The following is a 20,851-nucleotide window of genomic DNA, read 5'->3' as shown; positions in this document are numbered from 1 at the left end:
AAGAAATATAATACTGTATTGTATATAAAGATAATGTAAATAAATAAATGAGTTTAGTAATGTGTGATTAATTACTCTCTGACTGTAATATTTGTGTAACGGAAAACCAAAACAAAAAGTCTGAAGTTTGGGCACTCGTATGTAAAGATACCATTGTACCATTGTGTCATTTATGATGGCTCCTTTTTAAATGAACCTTAAGGTCACCAGTAGAGCATATACATGTGTTTAGCTGGCCAACAAAAGTCACTAAGGGTCAGCGTGAGAGAAAAGCGGGAAAGGTCTGAGTCGGCACTATCCTTTGTGCGAGGGGGCAGGGAAGAGGTAATTAAGAAATGTTCTTTAAGCCTTAATACCACCCGGAACGTGTGACTCGTATTGCAATTTACAATCTGTAATCCAATAAAAGAGTTTAAAAAGGAATAAAGGTAACCACAAGTGGTCAGGTGTGGAAAGTTTTATCTGACAATGAGTCAAGCAGACTAGCTTATTAACAAGTCCATAAACGCTCACCTGAATAGACGGTGTGAAACTCAACAGTCCTGCTCCTTTAGTTCGGGCCACGAGCTCCTCGCTCGAAAAAACTGCGAGTCAAAACATCACAGCTTTTTTTCACACCTTAGGCCTTCTACAGAAATCTCTTCCACATCTTGAAAGTTTAGCCCAGCAAACTAAATAGGAAGCTATTTTGTGATGACAAGAACTTGATGTAATTGTGTGTCGTATCGCCCGGCTCGGTGTAAGAGACGATTGTTGGAAATGCAGAGATTGCAACATCAATCAAATTCGTAGTATCACAAACCCATTTTCACTTTGATGCTCGCCGGGGATTTCCGAGGGAAATAATTGTGGGTTCTTTTCAGGACTCGCTGCATCTCATGCCATTCCCGATCTTGTGCTTTGACAAACAAAAACCTCACAGTAATATTTCAACCAATATTTCCGTCTTGGTCTTTAACTTCATTTTTGCGTATTGACATATTTTGGAATTGACATCGTCACGGTGCGGCATTTCACCTCCATTTTCTGAATCCCGCCCAGTGAATGAGAGGAAATACTTGACATCGGCAGGAAAGGTTACACTTTGGCGCTCTGCCCTCATTGCATTCATTTCAAATGTCCCAAGAATGAGAGTCATTGTGTTCTTTTGGGCCTCACTGACATAAAGAGCAGCACCAATTGCTCTCATTGTGCCGGGAAACATTTTCAAGTTATCAACTGTAAACCGTTATGCTTGTATTTATTTTGCTGGCTGAGTTGACCTCGAGGAGACGCTTGATCACGGTCTCATTGTGTGAGGCGAGTTGGACCATTTTGTGTGGGATATTTTTTCCCCCAAACAATTTTGGACGGTTTGTAGATTTATGAGCCATGGGGAATTTGGATTTAAATGTTAGAGTTTGACTCGAAGGCAGTAAAATATTGATAAATACTTGTATTTGTGTGTGTTGACTCTTTATTCACCATGAGTAACTTTTGACTTTTAGATGCTTGAGAGAAGTCGAGCGCAAATGAAACTGTAGCGCCATTGTTTGTAATTGGCTGCGAGACTGCATGGTTTGTTTCATGTTGAAATGGAAATCGACCAGCCGGTATTGATTTGAAAACAAAATACCGTATTTTCCGCCCTATAAGGCGCACCTAAAAACCTAAAATTTTCTCAAAAGCCGACAGTGCGCCTTATAGACCGGTGCGCCTTATATATGGACCGAATTCCTAAATTTAAACTGGCCCGAAGCATTGTGTCATGAAATCAATCATAAGTGGCCCGCTGAAGACTATGAATCATGACTCAAAAAGACTATGGATCATTATTTTATGATTATAAAGTAATTTGTTCTGTCTGAAGTTGAAATAAAAAAGATAAAAGGGAGAATGATTTGATTTGGATTAAAAATCTGACATGATGCATTAATGGTGCGCCTTATAGTCCGGTGCGCCTTATATAAGGATAAAGTTTTAAAATGGGCCATTCATTGAAGGTGCGCCTTATAGGCCGGTGCGCCTTATAGGCCGGAAAATACGGTAATAATAATTGCTCAAAACAAATGAGTGAAGCAGACTACAAGTCTCTTGTGTAAATGGAGATTGCCACAGGCCATTGATTGGACTTTCCTCATATCCTCAAATGCTCTTTCACTTCGTCACTTTGGTTCATTGTCAAATTTTCACTCGAGTTGACCGACTTGTTTTATTTGGTATGACGTACAGGACAATTAATCTTATGTCACATGTGTCGTCTGACGCTTACCTTCATCAACTGAGCCTTTACTGAAGTGATGACTTCATTCTGAAAACAGCCACATCCCATTTTGAAGAGGGTGTGCACACTTATGCAACAAACATCTTTTCAGTTCAGCTCAACTGATTTGGATGACAAATCATGGACGACCCTGAACGCCTCAAGTCCTTGAATAGCTGGAAGATCCCAGGTTGCTTTACTTCTGCGTGGAAGTCTGCATGGCCCGTTGCTCTACTCTTAAGGACATCCTGTTTGCTTACATTCCTGGAAGTGCAAGAAAGGCATTGCAACATTACAACAACACCATGGTTTCTTTTTTATGCGGTTGCTTGACATAACTGTTGTATTGAAGAGAATCGTTTATTTCTTGTAAATGTTGCGGTTAAATGACCTCCTGCCAAATTCTCTCTCAAGCTGTTGATCGGGGAACCTGAAATTTGATACTGCTCACATTTCGTTTACTCCCCCCCCCCCCGACATGCCGGAGAACCGAGTCTTTATAGCTTTGCCCTCCGTCCGATCTCGCGTTTCTGCAGACCTACACCACACTATTTGTTTTCCTTGGAGGAAGCATGAATGAAGCACATGCTGTCACGAGATTTATTGCGGAGTTTCAGTCAGACGTCCATCTTTTTTTTTCTTTTTTATATATATATATATATCTACCCAGTGGCTGGCTTAGTGCAGCTACCTCAGATGATCCCTGTACGTTGTCTGCAAACAATGCAGTGGTGCTTTGAGATTCGAGTTCACTTTGTAAACTTTGATCTCAAATCACCTCAAATGATGAATAAATAATTTCAATGAGCATCGCGCTGCTCCTTTTGGTGTGTTCGTCTGGGCTAGTCTATTTCCGGGACATTCTGGGCCATCATAGCCGCCAAAGTAAAAAAAATGGACAAATGACTACTCGTGTTTTGAAAAACCTGTATTCAAATCTCAAGGTATCATTGCACTGCGCTTAGCTCTTTCTGCTTAAATCTGCTGCCCAACCCTTAAAATGACCCAGTAGTGACGTAAATAGTCCACACAGCTTCTCGCTGCCATCTGCTGGTCGTTTTAAGTATCGCTACTGTAATAGACAACTATTTCGATTGAATTATCATGATAGGAAGTGGCTAAATAATTCGACATCACATGAACTCTTTCCTCATTAAAACGTTGAAGTGTCTTGGTTTCTAAGTGACGGAAACAAACAGTGCTGCTCGTGACAATGTGAAATTATGCTAGAGTGCAAACTCACTACACAGGTTTGCCCTCATTTGTTGAACTAGCATGGCAACGCTGTCCAATTTGTGCGTAAAAATGTAATTCAATACTCGTAAATTGCTCTGCTAATTTGCTGAATTGACTGACTGGCGCGTGAGAGCAAAGAGCATTGTTTGACATTGATCTTAAGATGATGCCAAGAATATAATATTCTAACTATATATTTGGGTAGTATATTGTGAAAACAAGTTTGAGTTCATGTAAACGTGCATTTTCCCACCCTGTGCAGCAGGAAATTAAAAATTAAAAGAACAAGTTGCGCTTTGCCGAGGTCTACTGTATTTACGGTGGCGTGTGTGTGTGTGTGTGTGTTTGGGGGCGGTTTCATGCAGCAGACATGTAGGCGGGACCAAACTCCAAGAGCGGGCCGCCGCACCGTCATACCACTCGCCCATTGGCCGACAGCAACCAAAGGCGGAAGTGCACGGAGCAGCGGGGATTCCCCGAGGGAAGTTCCCAACTCCGCTAAGTAGGCTATGTAAAAACACACACTTCGCCATATCCTCAGCCCCACTTCCTAACTCTGTGTGCGTGTGTGTGTTTGTGTTTATATATGTGTGTGTGTGTGCGTGCGAAGAAGATGATGTTGAGCTCACATTAAAATCGACTTTACTCCCTATAAAGGTAAGCGGACGCTCAGTGGCGTTAGCGATGTGACGTAAGACGCGCGCAAATTGATCGTTGGCTATTTTGAATGACTGAAATACGGACGAGTTACGTCTACGCATCTGTAAGATTCATTTTGTACAGTTTGCCAGGCTGGTTCTTTTTTTATTATTCGTATTGGAATTGGAAGTTTGTTTGTTTTACTGTCTTAGTTGCTATCGGATCTTTGAATGAGTCCAGTTAGAGGAAGTCTACTTGCAGGAATTGCTTTGCTACGGTCTACATGTTTACAACATTTCACCATCAAGGCATTTCCTTCAATGTAAATGATTTAACCGACTTGCAGAAGGTATTTGTAACTTTTAAATAAAGTTTGAATTCAAATATCTGAAAGTCCAGCAGTGTGTTTAAAAATGATCTCGGGCTAATTTTTGTGCTTGTCGAATAGACTAACATATTAGGTGTAAAACTGTTAGCAAAATATTATTTGATTTTCGTCACATTGGCTTCTATAAATAGAATTGTTCTTTTTTTCCCCATCTATCAGTCCACATATTGTGATGAATCAAATCATTTTTTAATGTGAAAGCCTCGACAGATAAAGGTGCATGAAAAGCTTAAAAGAATAGAATATATATATATATATATATATTCTATCTTTTTGTGTATATATATATATTATACACACGTATATAGTATTTTGCTGTTTCCCGCATGTATGGTGCTTCACCGGAAATGCCAGTTGTCTTTTCTCTAAATCACTTTTTTGTAAATTGTGCATGTGATGGATAATAAACGTGTCAATTTTTTTATTAACCATGACATGCCTCAATTTATTGCATACCAAACTTGTAGTGTACTTTTTGCATGTCCCAAAACAATAAAACTAACTTGCATTGACAGGTCCCATAGCTGCTTTGTCAGTGATGATTGTGGCGCACACGGCATGGAGAGGAACATTGGAGACCAGCTCAACAAAGCTTTCGAAGCTTATCGCCAGGTCTCAATTGAAAAGGACAATGCCAAAAAGGAACTGCAGCAAATGGTAAGGGCGCATGGCAATACATCAGATTTAAAATCACGCTTTCTCACCGCTATGTTGACGTCAAAATCCAAAGGCTATGCCAAAATGTATGTTTACAGTCGGACTATTATCAGCAATACACGCAAAAACTCCAAAGACAGATAGAAGACCAGCAGCAGCTGATTGCGCAACTGAAAGCTCAGCTGTCCACAGCGAGGAAACCGTCAGGTGAGTGATCTGACCCGAGTTTCTGATCCATTTCATATTTCCATGGATGCTTTTGAATTCTGCTTTGCCACTGCATGCTGTTAATTTGCACTCTTTTGGATTTCTAAGGGGATCTGAAATGCCAGTCGTGCAACCATCTGGTTGATGGGGCCAGAGCACACGGAGAAACACAGCATCCGGTATGTTTGCTTCTGCTAGCTTTTGTGCAAACTCAGCACTTTCTTCCATTTTTTTTTAGTCTGATTCATTTGTACGCAAATCATCACGCTATCACATGTACATTGCTTGTATTTGTTTGCCAGCGAGGGGCAGCCTGACTTTACGTGAGAGTGGACCGGTCACTAGACTCGTGTAGACAAACAATCGTTCACACCTCAGGACGATTTGGAGTCTTCAATGAACGTAACACACTCGTTGGAATGTTTGCAATGTGGGAGGAAGCCAGAGAAAAGACACACAAGCACGAGGCGAACGTGCAAACTCTTAACAGGAAGGAGGAAAGCCAGATTCAAACTGAGAACTTTCCATTTTGAGAAAGCACCTGCTGTCTTTTTTTGACCCTAGTCGTAGTTCGGGTTTTGTTGCCAGGCTTGTGGTCGTACAAATGTTGTCCTCGTTGTGAGGTGGAAGCTTGCAAGTGAAATGCAGTCGTTGGAAAATCAGACTCGAATCGTGAAGGGACTTGTCAGAGATTTCAGGTGGCTGTGTGATGCTTTCAGGGAACTTCAGGCCTTTTGAGTGTTGCTTAGCAGTGACACATCAAAATGATTTCTGCAACAATAATGACAATAATGAAAGAAAACAACTTATATTTGAATTAAAAATGATACGCTTCCAAGTACATTGGTTGAGTTCTGCAGTATTCTTTTTTTTTTTAATCTCGCCATTTCAGTGTGCATTACTATTATTATTTTTTTTTTTTATCATGCAATCATTTTCATTTGACGTAATTGGTTGAAACTTGGTTCAAAACAAGCTCCAAACCGAAGTATTCTTTCTCACCACGAGATGGTGATAGAGGACAACATTGCTCCAAGTTTGACTTGACACTCTTCTAACGGCGTGCACAAATGTAGATTCACTTGGATACTTTGAATTGGACAATATTTTTTTTTCAGGAGACTATAAGCACCGTTGCTCCTCTGAAGACCGTCTTGAACGGTGTTGACTAGTAAGTGAAACAAACACACACACACACAAACTCTTAAGACAGGACACAAGTTCTCATTTGTATATTTGTCTGTCAGTCAGGACATGCTGGATGCACTGGAAGCCATTCACGGGACCTTTCGGCAGATTCGCTCGCTCTCCCGAAGGCAAAAAGATCACCTGAAGAGATTTCATGGAGGAATAGACGCTGCAAATGGTACTCGTCCTACATGGAGGGGAAATTCTTGCATAATTCCGACTTGGCCGCTGACCTTAAATCTGATTTTACAAAAATAAAAGCATAAATAATAGAAGGAAACACATCACAAAAAGAGAGTGTACTTCTCGTCTCGTCTGTCAAATCTTGGGCAAATCTGCACACGTCCAGAGAGGTGCGAATTTAGTAATATGTTAGTTGTTGCGGTTGGTATTCACCGGTGAACAATTGCACCCTTTCAAATTAGTTTATCCTCTTTAGCTCGCTTTTAGAATTTTCATTGGCATTCTAACTAAAATGTGACACAGACACTAATGTTTTTATTTCCTCTACAAATTCTGCACGGCTGGAGGATGAAAACAAAAAATGGCTGACAAAAAACGGCACTCTTAATTTATTTCATAAACTTTTTTTGCATAACGCAATCACTGAAATCAATTTTTATCATGTGTGTCATTTCAAAATGAACTAAATGAAAAAATTGTTTGGCAGAAGAAATCGGATTTTTTTTAATTTATGTAATTATTTATATTCATTTATTTAATTTCTTCACAAATATTTATTTATTTTTCATTTACTTATTTATTTTCCTCACAAACACATTCTGCATTCTCTTATTTGACACTGTTCAAGTATATTCTAACGTATTTCATTCGTCGTGAATGTTATTCCTCACCCCAAAACATTTTTTACACTGTTGGTTGATTTTTGAGCAAGAATTGGCTCTGTTAATAGAGTTAAAAAAAAACAACCCAAATATTTCTGTGTCCTCTGACAGATCAGCAGTTCTCCATGCCCATCCAGTGCACCGACCGCGCAGCAGAAGCCGACGACCCCCTCTTCTTGGCCTCGAGGTCGACGACGGACATTCCTCTGGTGCCCGCGTCGCTGGCGTCACGCGGCGCCAGCCCCGACAACCGGGACTTTGTAGACTCACTCACCAAGTTCAGTGTCAAGTTCCCGCCTCCCGTGGACAGCGAATACGACTTCCTGAACAGCGCCCCTGAGAGGCCCGTCGCTCTGACCATGCCGGCCAGGCGGCCTCTCTGCAGCATCCTTTCGGCGGGCGACGAGGAAGCGGGTGAGGAGGGGGAACGAGAGGAGGAGCAGGAGCCCTCGGAGCCGCCGGTGCCTTTTGTCATCCCGATGTTCCCCTCCCACACGACATCCTCCTCGCTCTCACAAGAGGACGTTCGCGGCCCCCAACAGGTGAGAAGCAGGTCTGAGAAAAAGTAGTAGCAAATTATCAGTTTCGGCTCACTCTTTGCTAATGGAGAAGCGAAAAGGGTGCCGACGTCCAAAATAAGCGTCATGTGTAAACCTGAAACACATTATGGGATAATGAGTGCTAATCCCTTGTTTTTCTGTTGAAAGCCGCCGCTTGCGTCTGCTAGCATATTTGCCGGAAGGTGTGAGCCAGATGGAAGTGGCGCAGCGCTCGGTGTCACAATCCGATGAAACGCGCCCCATGATTACTATGCGTATCTTTTTAATTGCCATGCCGATTCGTAGCCGACATAACAGTCAATCAATTTTGACCTCCGCTGACCTTTTACCATTTTGGCTATCACAAACCTTTTTTTTTTTTTTTTGCCTGTGATTAAACTAAAGCTTTCTTGGCCTCAGTCTCTGTGGAGCCCCGAGCTGTGCGAGGCGGCCGACATGGCGGCGCAGATGGTAAGCGGAATCCCGGATAAATGCGCTTTCTGCCACGCTGTGGTTCCTCAGGAGCAAATGAATGGCCACCTCTACTCGCACTTCTCCAAACGCGCCGCTGACTTTGTGGCGCCCCAACCCAGAGACTTCATGTAAGAAGCGTGTGGCCCAGTGCGGCCCACCGCCGCAAAGTACGTTCATTGTACAGGACATTGCAATCAGACTTGAAGCCATTTTATTTAATATTGAAGAATTGAATGGTACAGCCGCTCCAATACTTGTTTTTTCTAATAGGCCTGCAGCTGGGATTTTATGATGATGCATCATGAGGAAATAAAGCCAACCATCATTTTTTTTATTAAAGTAGTTGTAATAATTTTTAAAAAAATATTGAAAACACAATTAATATAATTTGGAGTGAATTCAAAATACAATTCTGTGGAATGTGTCAAAGCGATGAGTTCAGTTTTCTGCCAAACGAACCGCCGCAACGTCGCGCTCTATATTTCCTAATTGAACCACATTTGATCCAATCAATCAGACTTTGTTCAAGAATCGTGGAAAGATTCTCCACCCACAAACCTGTTGTTGAGAAATTAGCACAGTAATGCCAAGCAGCTGTCGGTCGACCGCTGTGCTGTTTTTCTGGAATGTTTCCAAGTTTGCCGCTATTTAAGAAATTGATGTGCCATATGTTCATTAGACACGGGAATCGGAATTTGAGGCTTAACGACGCACAACAATCGGGCACAAACGCGCCGATCAATTACCTCAATTAGGTCCTCATTTGCCCCCACCTTCTTTTTTTACTCTAACACAAGTTTGAAAAGGTAATTCTAAACACAGCCATGTTGCAGTTCTAGGGGTGTGCACACTTTTGCTACCACATGATCTCATTGTTAATTTTTGTTTCCCCTTTCAAAGAGATTTAAAAACAAAATTCATTTGTGTTGTACAAGTTATAGATCATTAATAGTAGAAAAAAGTCTCATTTGAAGAGATTTGTGTAGACTTCCTCTATCCACTGTAAACTGATATTTAATTCCGCAGGAGCTTTAATTGTGTTTCATAAATAGCCCTGGAAACACAGAGCGTTTTTTTTTTTTCTTCTCCATTTTCTTTGCCAAACTTTTATTAGTGCATCTTTAATGACACGCCACATCATATTACATCCTACAGCACTGCATGGACACCAAGCTGGAGATGTTTTTTTTTTTTTTTTTTGTCGTCTGGCAAATAAAGATCCCTAATGATCCTTTCCGGTTAATCTGCGAAGAGTCAAACATAGTGCAGCCTACACGCTTTTCTCTCTGGGAGTTTGAACAGCTGCTTGCTTATAATTACGATGTCATTCATCATTTGGTAGTGGTAACCGCTACTGACAGCTCGTATTCTTATATTTGCGTTATTTCTTTCTTTATTTTTTTTTCGACCTGCAAAGGTGAAGTGTGTGAACTTTAACTTTTTTTTTTTTGGGGGTTAAAAAGGTTTTTATTTTCTAAATGTATGCTGCGAAAAAGGCCCGAGATTTTTGAGAAAGATATCAAATCTGGATTGAGATGGATCTGTAGCGGCCTGATTACAAGGTGTCAAAATTGCCAGGAGCAAGAAGGTGAAAGCAATCAGGGGTGAGAAGATTGTGGTACTCGTGAGGGGCAACTAATTATCCAAGTCATTTGTGGAGGGAAGCTTTGGAGGCTGCTCGAGCCCACCGACTGGTGACAGATTGGTGCGGAGGAGAAGGGGAGGTGTTAGAACAATGGAGCCCGGCTCCCCATCATTACTGCTCGCTAATCAGCGCCGCTGCTGCACCCACCGCCAGTCGGTGCTGCCGAGTGTTCGGGGAGGGGGGGAGTCAGCAAGGGGGTTAGCGACAAGAAGTTGGAAAGTGACACTACTGGCGCTCAGCCATCGCTTCTTTCGTGAACAGAAAAACGCATCCAAGGCATAGAAACAAGAAATTGGAGGTCCTGTCAACAGATTCCGACTATGGATGGTCATCAAAGTGTGTTTTATTTTTTAACAAAGATTTTAGTTTTACTTATTTTGTTAATATTTGTTGATAATCACAACCTTGCCAATAGATTAGCAATTTCCACAGACATTTTCAAAATCACGAGTGAAATGTCTTTTCAATAGTTCCTTTATTAAATTTCAAATGAAAAATCAATTTAAAAAAAAGTTAAAATTTAAAATCATATATTTTTTTAAATTTACTGTTTGCCACAGAAGTTGACAATGGTATCTTGCTTTGGCAATTATCACGCCACAGTAGTCGCCGTGCTAAAAAAAAACAAAAAAAAAAACAAGTTGAGAGACAATGTTGAATCGGGGATTCAGGGTCACCTGACTCGAGCGTGACTCTTCACATCAGTGTCATGGAGATGATTAACAACTGAGGAGAGAAGCATATTCCTCTGTCTGTGCCCGGGTCACGGCTGGCATGAGCGGGTGCCAAGTCGCAAGGCGGCGACTCGAGCCGAGAGCTGCACCTCACCTCGCAACGGGCTCCTTGGTGTTGGAGCGAACGTGTTGAAGCCATCTTTGCCTTTGCTAAGTCTCGCAACATCCACCCTCTCCATCTTGGGGCTTGGAGCAAAGGATTTTGGCAGTCACAGCTACTGATGACAGAGGCAGTGGTGCGATCGCACTCACAACCCCAAAGGACGTGGGCGCGTTCACATTTCGGGCGGGTGTTCACCACACATGGATTGTGCAAAGGCACTGCTCATTACAGGTCACAAGCCAGTACTGTTATTTTTATTCATCTATTTATTTCCATCCTGCGCACGTCGACACAAATTCCTAATTATTATGTCAAAGAGAGAAGCACTGCTTAATTTTCTAATGACACGCTAATGTTATATCCATTGCCAAGATTACTGGTGGTGGAAAAATTTTATTTGAATCAAAAAATCGGTTTTGATTTATTAGATGTGCACCCAAGAATCCATTCCGGCTTCGATGACCTCGCCTTGCCGGGCGAGGACGATGGGGAGCGTGCTCTTGACTGCTACTAAATTTGCCAATTAACACCTCCAAAAACAAGCTGCCTCCGAGCGGTTTGTTGTCTGATCTTTTAATGATCATCCTTGTGATGTCCTTATTTCCTCCCTTTCATCCAGATGAATCACAAATCTGGATAAATCTGCACCAATTTTGCCGCAATTGATAACCAACCAGACTGGCCTTGATGCCTGACATATTTTCTTTCTCCTCATGCAGCTTGAATCTTTGACACGCTGGTTTGGGCTGGATTATTTTTTTTGTTTTTTCACGTTCCCATATGGCCACGTGCAGCTTCAATTAAGCACATGGCTGCTATGCAACGGACACCAAGCTCAATTTTCTGTCATGAAATACAACATAACAGCACTGGCGTCAATAGATGGCCGGTCCCTTTTCAAATAAGTCCCCCCCCCCCCCCCTCCCTCTTTTGCAGTCACCCCTCTGGTGCCGCACATGCTTATCAGCCTCCCAAACAACACCTCGTGCAGGTGTGAATATTCAAATCCCCAGTGAACATCACTGTGGGCTTTCTTTGCTTTTCCTCGGAGTCCCCTTACACGCTTGCAGCCTCGGGGCCGCCATGCTGTTGGCTAACGGCAACCTGGCAAAACACCTCCGGCTAAGTGTAAGGTGGATGTCCGTTAAGCAAATGTGCTTAATGACTGATTTAAATTAGTATTTAATTGAAAAGAAAAAGGCCGCACCCGCTGAAACTTAAGTGATTTGTTGAACACATGAGCACTTCCTTGCATTTTCTTAGAAACTTAAGAGACGTGAATTTTTACTATCTGGCAATTTTACACGGATGAGGAGACCCACAAGGTTCTCGCATCTTGCCTCCGAGGCCGACCATCTCGGTGTCACATCTCCATGCGCAATGTGTCCTACTCAAATATTCAGTGTTAAGAAACCATCTGGCTCGAGTAGAGCTGAATGTCATCCTGGCAGGCCGCTTTTATCCGACTGACACCTCCAAGAATTAGTGGGAGGACGATTCTTCTGTCTTGTGCTCGGACGAACCGACGCAATTCGGCAACGAAGGCCGCAATATGACTCGTCTTAAAATGAGCGAGCTCCATGCGGCCGAATTCAGCATATTGCGCCGTTGGGTCGTCCTCGCCGGTGGGACGTATCACGTTCTGTGGCGGAAGGAAACTGCGAAAATGACACGCCATGTGTACCACATTCGCTCGCTGTTGGTCTTGCCAATTCCCGGCAAACGAGAAACATCCCGTGCCAATTGTCGCATACTCTCTCTTTGTCTTTGAGATTGGATTGGAGATTTTCTTTCTTTCTATTGAGCTATGTGGCAGGCGTGCACGCAGAGCTCGCTTTGGAAAGCTCATGCTCACGTTTGACTGAGGTTATCAGTTGATCTAATGATATAAAATTTCAGTGTAGATTAAAGCAAACATGCTAAAAAATAAAGTTTTTTTTTTATTCCAAACTGAGCCTTACTCAAAAAATAAATAAGTAAATAAATAAATAAATTGATAAAATAAATATAATTTCAAGCTACATGAACGCTTCCATTTTCCAACAAAACAAATTGGCTGCATATTTTGTTCACACCTAGCGTAACCTGGGGATAGCGAGCGTGCTCGTCCCTCGTCATATGTGTGACAACGCTCCGCAAAGTGCTTTCTGCGCACTCATCTGCAATGCACTGTAAAGACCTGCTGCTGCATTTTCATCATGTTTACTTTTTCCGTAGCTGCTGTCATTCATTCAGCATCCTTGACAGCCATCTTAAAGTCTGTGTATTACAATACCCTTTGTCCTCAAGAGTATGACAAGTTTTTTTTTTTTAAATTTCACCTCAACACGAGGTCCAACTTTATCTGGCAGCTCAAGTGACTAGTTGCAAAAGCTATTTTTGGACGCATAACATTTTAGAGTGGTATAGTACATGGGCTATAAAATGGAGCTCAAGAATGTCTGATAAATGCTCAAACAGCTTTCCATAGATTTCCATATAGACAGCCCCAAAAGGAGCGCATTGGCTTTCAAACGAGACCAATAAAGGCCCAGTGATCTGAAAATGGCAATCATGTTGGGATTTTAGCATCAACAGATGGTCAGTAGATGCTTTTAAATGAGTAACAGCATCGCCTGCTTTTGGAGTCGGCTCAAGCGGCCGAGTAGTACGCTAACTGTCTCAACATATCTGCTGGTGTGAATGATGTCACCTTGAGAGCTATACTCGCTGCTACTTACTAGTCCCGCCGGCCATGGGACGTCCCCGTCCGGTTGCATAATTCAGCAGTACCCCTTACCCCTTCGAAAGCAGGAGGGACTGTTGAATATTTGAAAGATATATATTTTTTGTTTTTTAACTTTTTACGGATGAATGTGGTGGTGGTGGTGGGTGGAGACGTTGCCAGCTGGTGCAGCCTGGACGGTCACCAAGGCAACTTGCCGAATCCGTCAAAGTGATCCGCTGGACTTGGCAGTCTCGCGAGGGGACGTTACGGACGAGCAGGGCTTCCTCGAGCACCTTTTTGTTTTGTGCACTGAGGAATTGATGGATCATTGATCGTTTGGCTCTCATTGCAATGAGCACGTTTGCTAATGCTAACAAAACAAAGAATCTCCTGAGTGATGCATGGTCTCCATGGCAACAGAGGTTAAGTCTTTAGATAATTCTTCTGGCCCATTCTAAATTTAATTTCAAATTATTTCTTTTTTTAATCTGCTGATTGCTAACATGTGAGCCAGGTAGAGCAAACTCCATTCAAACCGAGCCACAAATTGCTTCAGAACTTGCTCGGGCTCGACAAACCCGAGGGTGCATCGATCCGGCCGCCTCAGATGACACAGTCATGTCACTTTTGGATTTAAGTGTTATCATGTTATTGTCAAATTATCAAGTTGTCATATCCGGAAGAGGGCCGTATATGTGATGTTGCTTTGTCTCTTGTGTCCGGCTGTTACCACAGCTGTCTGCATGTGCTGCGCCTTGGGGTGCAAAAGCTACATTTATTTGCCCTTTTCATCCATTCTGTACATTTCATAATCTAGTCACTAACCATCGCCATGATGTCCTTTTCCCTCAATTACATTTTGTGTGCAGTGAAAAGCCTTTTACAACCAGATTCACGAGCTCTTGTTTGGTAGCACCTGGAAAAAAAATCAAAGTACCACTATCATGACCAACGCTGGGAAAAAAAAGAAGCATAGTAGGCCTAAGTGGTCATCTAAAATGAGGCAGAGGTACTCCACAGTTAACACATACCGGCGAGGCTTTGAATTTATTAGCTTGTCCCCTCATCCTCCCAATCAAATCGCCGCTAGTGTCACTCAGCGGCGCGGAAGCTAATCCATCCCAAGTTTGTCAGGACACAACTTGGGTTTGTTTGCGGGTGACTCATGTCGCATTCATTTCTTTTCTCAACTTGCAACGCCGTCCCACTCCCCGTAGAGTTGTGCACTGATCATTAACCTTTCCTTGGGTTTCTTCCCTTGCCTGGTCACATTTCCTCTCGATTTGCTTCCTGGCCCCCATATGCCACTTTCCTATTTCCTGCCTGTAGACAGCAGGGAGTAGCTCTATTATCACCTTCCTCGAGCTGTCTTTGAATGTGAGAGGCAATTCCATTTCACTCAGCCAGGGGGAGGAGGGGGAGGAGATGGAGAAGAAAGAAACACATCATCGAGTACTCAGAAATTGCTCGATGGTCACTTCTTTATATTTGAATGCGGCAAGAATTGGCTTTTTTGTTTTGCGTCTACAAATTAAAACAGAAAACAAAACAAAAATTCACTGCTTTCATGTATATGTAAGCACAAAAATGGTCAATCAAACCTAAGAAGTTTATCTGATGAAAGCTAGCTTATTGCAAATTTGCTAACATATACAGTGGTACCTACCCTGAGATATAAGTGACCCGACTTTCCGCTGTTTGTCCTACTTTTGCTTTGACTTGGGCACAAACATTTCAAATGGAAGCACTTGTATGGTGGCAGTGATATCAACTCATCACACTTTACATAACTTTCCCTTAAAGTCTGAAAAAGCTTTATGCTAGCACATAATGCTATACACAGGCTAATGAAAGAACTGGCAAAGCGATGGTATAACAGAAATATAAACACAAATGGTGTAGCAACACATATAGAAAGATCTAACAATTGTCATTATACATTGAAGGCACCCAACATCTCATTTTGCAAATCGTCACTTGAAAATTTGCAATATTTATCCCGGGCATGCCAAGAACGGGTTTGTATTTATCGTAAGTAAGTACAATGCCAAAGTAGCTAGATTACATTGCTGTGAAGTTGTGCTAAACATGTTGGGGATGTCTCTAATGCTCCCATTCTCAAGTGTGTTCTCTCCATTTTGCGCCATTTGACTCCAAGCTCATGTTATTTTTTTGGGGGGGCTTTCCCTTCGGTCTCCTTGCTTTTATCGGCGTCTTGTTTTTCGGGAGCACTCGGGCTCTCAACAATATTGCCGCGGCATAAATTAAACATGCGTTAGGCGGAGTGATAATCTGTAGGCCTCTCTATTTTCACACTGCATTCCCAATGAGCTGCGGGTTGCCCTGGTGTTGTTGCCTGTGATTTTAATGACTATTATTTTTGCAACGCGACAGCCGTCCGCTTTCTCCTGCTCGCCTTTCAATATCGCCCCCCCCCCCTTTTTTTTTTTTTTTTAACCAGTTATTTTAAGAACTGGGCGCTTTGTCATGGACGTAATGAAGATATAATGAAGCTACTGATCCATGTGATGTTTTTTTTTTTTTTCCCTACAATTTGGGAATTGCTAAATCCGTATCCAGGAGAGTTATATTCATTACATTATATTCAAAATATTACTACTACTTCTAATAATAATAATAATAATAATAATACAGCAGTACCTTGACGAGTAAAATTGTTTCCATGTCCAAGCTTTTACCTCAATTTACTCTTTTGCACAACGAGGCGCTCTAAAGCGGCCACGCTAGCAGGCATCGCTAGCTAGCAAACTACATGTCACAATTAAATAAACACTGATACCACAACTAACAGTCCACTCATAAAATGGAAGTGAGAATAAGAACAAAGAAAATAAAAATGAAAAAATTAAATAAAATCCAAGCAAAAGTTTCTATTGTTTGTCATTTTAAATGGAGATATTGCATGGGAAACCTCTGAGGAGTCCCACGGCACTAAGTGCACCCACTTGATGGCAAGGCTACTCTTAAAATGCGAGCAATGTCACTGATAAATAATTCCAACGTTACAAACATCAGCCCCCCGCAATCACGACAATCCGCCGATATTCATTTGGCATAAGTCAGTTTCATTCCGGCGCGCTTTTCATCAGAAATGGCCTGAAAAGAAGCGTCGGTGTGAATTTTTCATGCCGAGGGCTCGCCGAGGGGACACTGTCCGTGTTCTTCACTCGCAGACGTCTGAAGGCGCATGGCAGCAGAAATGACAAAATGGTCACAAAGCCCAGTCGCGCATCCCGGGTCACACGCCGCAGTTAATTTTTAAACGGCAAAGGCAACAATCCCAACAGTTGATAAAAGGTCAGGAGACGGCGATAAAAAGACGTTTTTAAGGCACATTGGGCCTACGTTTCAGCCGTGTGAACTTGCGATTGTAGCTTGTCATTATTATTATCATTTTCTTTTGAGAAAATGCATAGTCTGCAAATCAGTCTTGGCTTCGGGCTCGTAGACGCCACATTGCAATGTTTCACACGTGTTACTTCGCTGGAGTTGGTGTGAGACAAAATTCACACAGGTCTCAGAGTGTGTCATCTTCCAGATGAAGACGCTACAACGGTGTCGCCATTAAAAAACAGGTCGGCTTACTTTCATATGGACATCGATGACTGCATGGCCCAACTTGCCAACTTCATTTTAACAAGACATTTTAATTTTGGCTAGAAAGACAATTTACATCTGACGTGTCACTGTTTAGTGTTCTTCTGTCAGCTTTTTGTTACTCCTCCAGTCTCTCTTTAGTGCTATGGCAACCAGATGATGACCCTGTGGCTGCTTTCCCCAGATGAAATTATCTTTGATTCTAAAAGACTTGATCAATTGTTAGGACTCGTTTGGTCTTGTCATGTTGAGTAATGAAGAGGACTACGCAAGGTAAGGCAAAGTAGCTTCATTTATATTTATTTTTATTGTTTACATTTTATGTATTTCGTTTTTTAATTTTAATTTTATTTATTTCATACGTGGGATAACGCCACACCTAAAAGCATTTATGATCAAAATCTCAAAGATATTTCAAATCAAGCTAAAGAAATCAAAAGTAGCTTCCTAAACTTGTGGCCTATTTGAGTTCTGTTGTTATCACATAGCATTTGCGTGCAGCATAACAGCTAAATGCTGATTCACCAAGTTTAGTCATCGACCCCAAATCTGCTGCAAGACGGTTTATATTGAATTGATATGACTTTAAATTGAACATTTTAGGAAATGATTTGGTCCTGTCATTGCGGAAACACCTGTTGAACCTCCTGAATGCTCCCTTCAACGACATATTCTTTTTTTTAAGCACACTCAAATTCCCACTGAACACCACAATCACCTGCTCTGAGGTTAATTTGCCGAGAGCTTTGCGGTGAAGCGCATTGGCTTGCGTCCTTTCAAGGCACGGCTGTAATGAGCAGGTGTAGTCGTGCGTACGGACGCGTGTCGCCGCGTGTCCAGGGAGGACGGCTAATGAGACTTTAAAAGCCGCAACTGTCCACTCCGCCCCCTTTTGCGAGTTTGCAGCTGTTAGAGAGCAACGCCGAGTCCCATTGACACACTGGGGCGGCTCATATTATCATAGCGCCAAGGGCCACGTGGCGGGATTAGCCAAACCACTTCATTAAACATTTGACGAGCGTTCCGGGAAACATCTCAATTGAAGAAAAAACGTGAGATTTCTTTCCTTTTGTTTTGATTTATTGACGGAAATTGCAATGTGACGTGGCAAACAACATATAAATAAGTTAAGGGCCATCTTAAATGCATTCCCATGAAATTTTTAGTGCCGCTGTAATATAAGCCACTACCTGTCATGAATTCCAAACAACCTTGGCTCTATCCTCTTAGTCTTGGCCCAGCGTGCCTCATTCCTTATTACTGGCCTGACAAGGAAATGTTTACCCATCCGACAAGAGACATGCCATTCCGTCGATGGAGGGGGCAAAAAAAAAAAAGGCAATTTCACCTGAGTGGAGTAGCGCGCCATGTGTACCCCCCCACCCCCACGCCCCCCTCACTGTATCCTTGCTGGTTATAATTTTGTTGTCATTTGGTGCGCTGCGATGCTATCATTGAAGTGACAGTAGTGGGCATCAGCTAAAGTCCCCAAGCTGGTGCTCACTTTCGGCCCTTTTTCTCTCCTTGTCATTCATATTGATTAGATTAGACCCAGGTGGCTCGCACACATTCCTTCGGCAAGACGGCAATCAGAATAATAGTGCAAGGAAGAGCTGATCCGTAATATTAAATGTTTGTTTTTATTATTATTTTTAAATCTAACTAATGATATCTAGTCCAAAAGCTGTATCATAAGGACAATGGTGCAAACACATAATTTAAACCTTCTTAGTCATGCCTTTTGTCTGACTGATTGTTTTTCCTCAGACGCGGTGGTTTCTCGCACAAAATGGGGCCATGGAGGGATGATTATTTTAAAACGTTTTAAAAAAGTAATTTTGTCAATGGGTTTGTGTAACAACAGTGTTAGCAAAATACATGTAAATGTTACATGTAATGATTTAAAAAAAGAACAAAAAGAATTCTATTGTTAGACACACTTTGTTGAAGCTCTATATATGCTATATATACTACTGATGAACTCCCGGGTGCATCCAGGTGAGTTACCGTGTTTTTCCATGCAAAATGCGCCCCCGTGCATAATACGCACCCTAAAAATGGCATGTCGATGCTGGAAAAAAAGCCTGTACCCATGTATAATACGCACCCAAATTTTGACTCTTACTTAAGCCCGTAAACGTAAAATTATTTCACAAAAAAGATAATCTTTGGGAACAACCGGATGTTATTCTGCCGGTCAGTATCACTGCGCATGCGCTAGCAAACTCGAAAGCGAGGAAATGTTTCGGATTTGTGTAGGGTATATTGTGACAGCAAACGAGCAAGTGATCGAGCAAGCGTCTGATACGAGAGCATTGTGTTCATATGGAGCGTGTTTGAAGTGAACAGCAGAGAAGAAAGGAACAAGGCAAAGTGTTGTGAAATAAAATATTACCTGTAATACGCATTTAGGTAGAGAACTGAACTTTTTATATAGCTGACGTGTCTTGCGCATCCGTTCTGCGCATCTGTAATGGCGGCCTCCGTATGATACCCGGTCTGCGATGGAGATTAAAAAACAATATTTGACAATAACACACCATCAAGGATTGCACCATTGCCTCAACTGATGTCGTCAATTATGAATTTTACTGACTAAGTGTGCTGGGCAGGATGGCTGAATGCGATGTGCGATTGACAACAAACAAGAAGAAAGGTGTGATTTCAAGTTTTATTTCGATGGAAATTTTCTTCAAAAATTGTTGTACCCATGCATAATGCGCACCCCGATTTTAGGACAATAAATTAGTTATATTTTGCGCATTATGCATGGAAAAACACGGTAGTTGTCCTTTACAGGTACCTCCATTAGTTGGTTCAAGGGATTAAAGCAGCCAAGACCATTGTGATGATTAAAGATCGGAGTTGGAAGTGAACCATAATCCTATAATGAAGCCATCTCCTCACGCTCCTGTCCGGACAAGCCCGTGCTTGTTTGTTTCACAGCAATAGATTACCGGACCCTTCAACCTTACTGTATAATGACCTCTCTTGTTAGCGTCGCGCCACGTTCATTAGTGCTACAAGCCATGTACACTACAGTACAGCTACTAAGCCTCCTACTCTTTTAGTTTCCTATAGTGCGATGGTGTTTTGAATGAACTGAAAGTTAACTGGATAAATCTGAAAGTTTTTTTGAAAACTATCGAGGCTATAGAAAAAAAAAAAATTGGGGAAATATGCAATCTGTCATGTGCTTTAGGGAGATTTCAACTTATCAAAACACAATTTTAAGATTCACTGTAGTCACTTTTTTTTTTTTTAACCACAATCAACAATTTAAGCACACGTTCATCAATATGCAATCCAGCTGTTAAATGGAAAGGTCAATTTGCCCTTGCAATCCAATGAATTGCCGTATACAAAAGTGCCCAGCAGTCTGGATGAGATCAAGCCCCCCCCATTCCCCCCAACAGCAGCATGTGTTACCTTGGTAATAAGCTTATTAGGCTGGAGAGCAAGGTGTTCACCATGCAGCCGTGGCTGCAGCTGCTCCATGCTGCACTGACTTTTCAACTACTATGGCTTCTTTATTTCTTTTTCTTTTCTTTTTTTTCTTTCTAGTTCTATAATCTGTTTCTAATCATTGGCCAAGGTGGTATGTACAACAGTGTATTAAGTTTGGCCAC

At 42.0% G+C, this 20,851-nt stretch overlaps 1 protein-coding gene across 6 annotated transcripts; it reads left to right on the top strand.

Annotated features, from left to right (window-relative positions):
- The first annotated feature begins 3,934 nt into the window (after window positions 1–3,934).
- On the top strand, window positions 3,935–8,754 carry tank (TRAF family member-associated NFKB activator). 6 transcript variants are annotated; one of them, XM_061287579.1, is made up of 9 exons: window positions 3,935–4,135; window positions 5,021–5,162; window positions 5,261–5,369; window positions 5,478–5,548; window positions 6,488–6,540; window positions 6,617–6,735; window positions 7,514–7,944; window positions 8,347–8,543; window positions 8,686–8,754. In XM_061287579.1, exons 2-9 carry the CDS (start codon window positions 5,064–5,066, stop codon window positions 8,705–8,707), a joined length of 1,101 nt encoding a protein of 366 aa, XP_061143563.1. In that variant the 5' UTR covers window positions 3,935–4,135; window positions 5,021–5,063; the 3' UTR covers window positions 8,708–8,754. The 6 variants fall into 6 exon arrangements, with proteins under 6 accessions (XP_061143563.1, XP_061143565.1, XP_061143564.1 ...); XM_061287581.1 differs by having other exon boundaries at window positions 3,937–4,135; window positions 8,362–8,543; XM_061287580.1 differs by lacking the exon at window positions 3,935–4,135 and adding an exon at window positions 4,169–4,466.
- Window positions 8,755–20,851: the final 12,097 nt, after the last annotated feature.

This window comes from Syngnathus typhle, linkage group LG9 (assembly GCF_033458585.1).
Source record: "Syngnathus typhle isolate RoL2023-S1 ecotype Sweden linkage group LG9, RoL_Styp_1.0, whole genome shotgun sequence".
In the NCBI taxonomy this organism is placed as follows: domain Eukaryota; kingdom Metazoa; phylum Chordata; class Actinopteri; order Syngnathiformes; family Syngnathidae; genus Syngnathus; species Syngnathus typhle.
The sequence above is the reverse complement of the archived record's forward strand: the minus strand, read 5'-3'. Positions and strand labels throughout refer to the sequence as shown.

Coding starts and splice junctions, on each gene's coding strand:
- tank (XM_061287576.1), top strand. CDS start 5,044: ATGATTGTGGCGCACACGGCATGGAGAGGAACATTGGAGACCAGCTCA. Junction 5,163..5,235: donor AAAAGGAACTGCAGCAAATG/GTAAGGGCGCAT, acceptor CAAAATCCAAAG/GCTATGCCAAAATGTATGTT. Junction 6,541..6,616: donor GTCTTGAACGGTGTTGACTA/GTAAGTGAAACA, acceptor TTTGTCTGTCAG/TCAGGACATGCTGGATGCAC.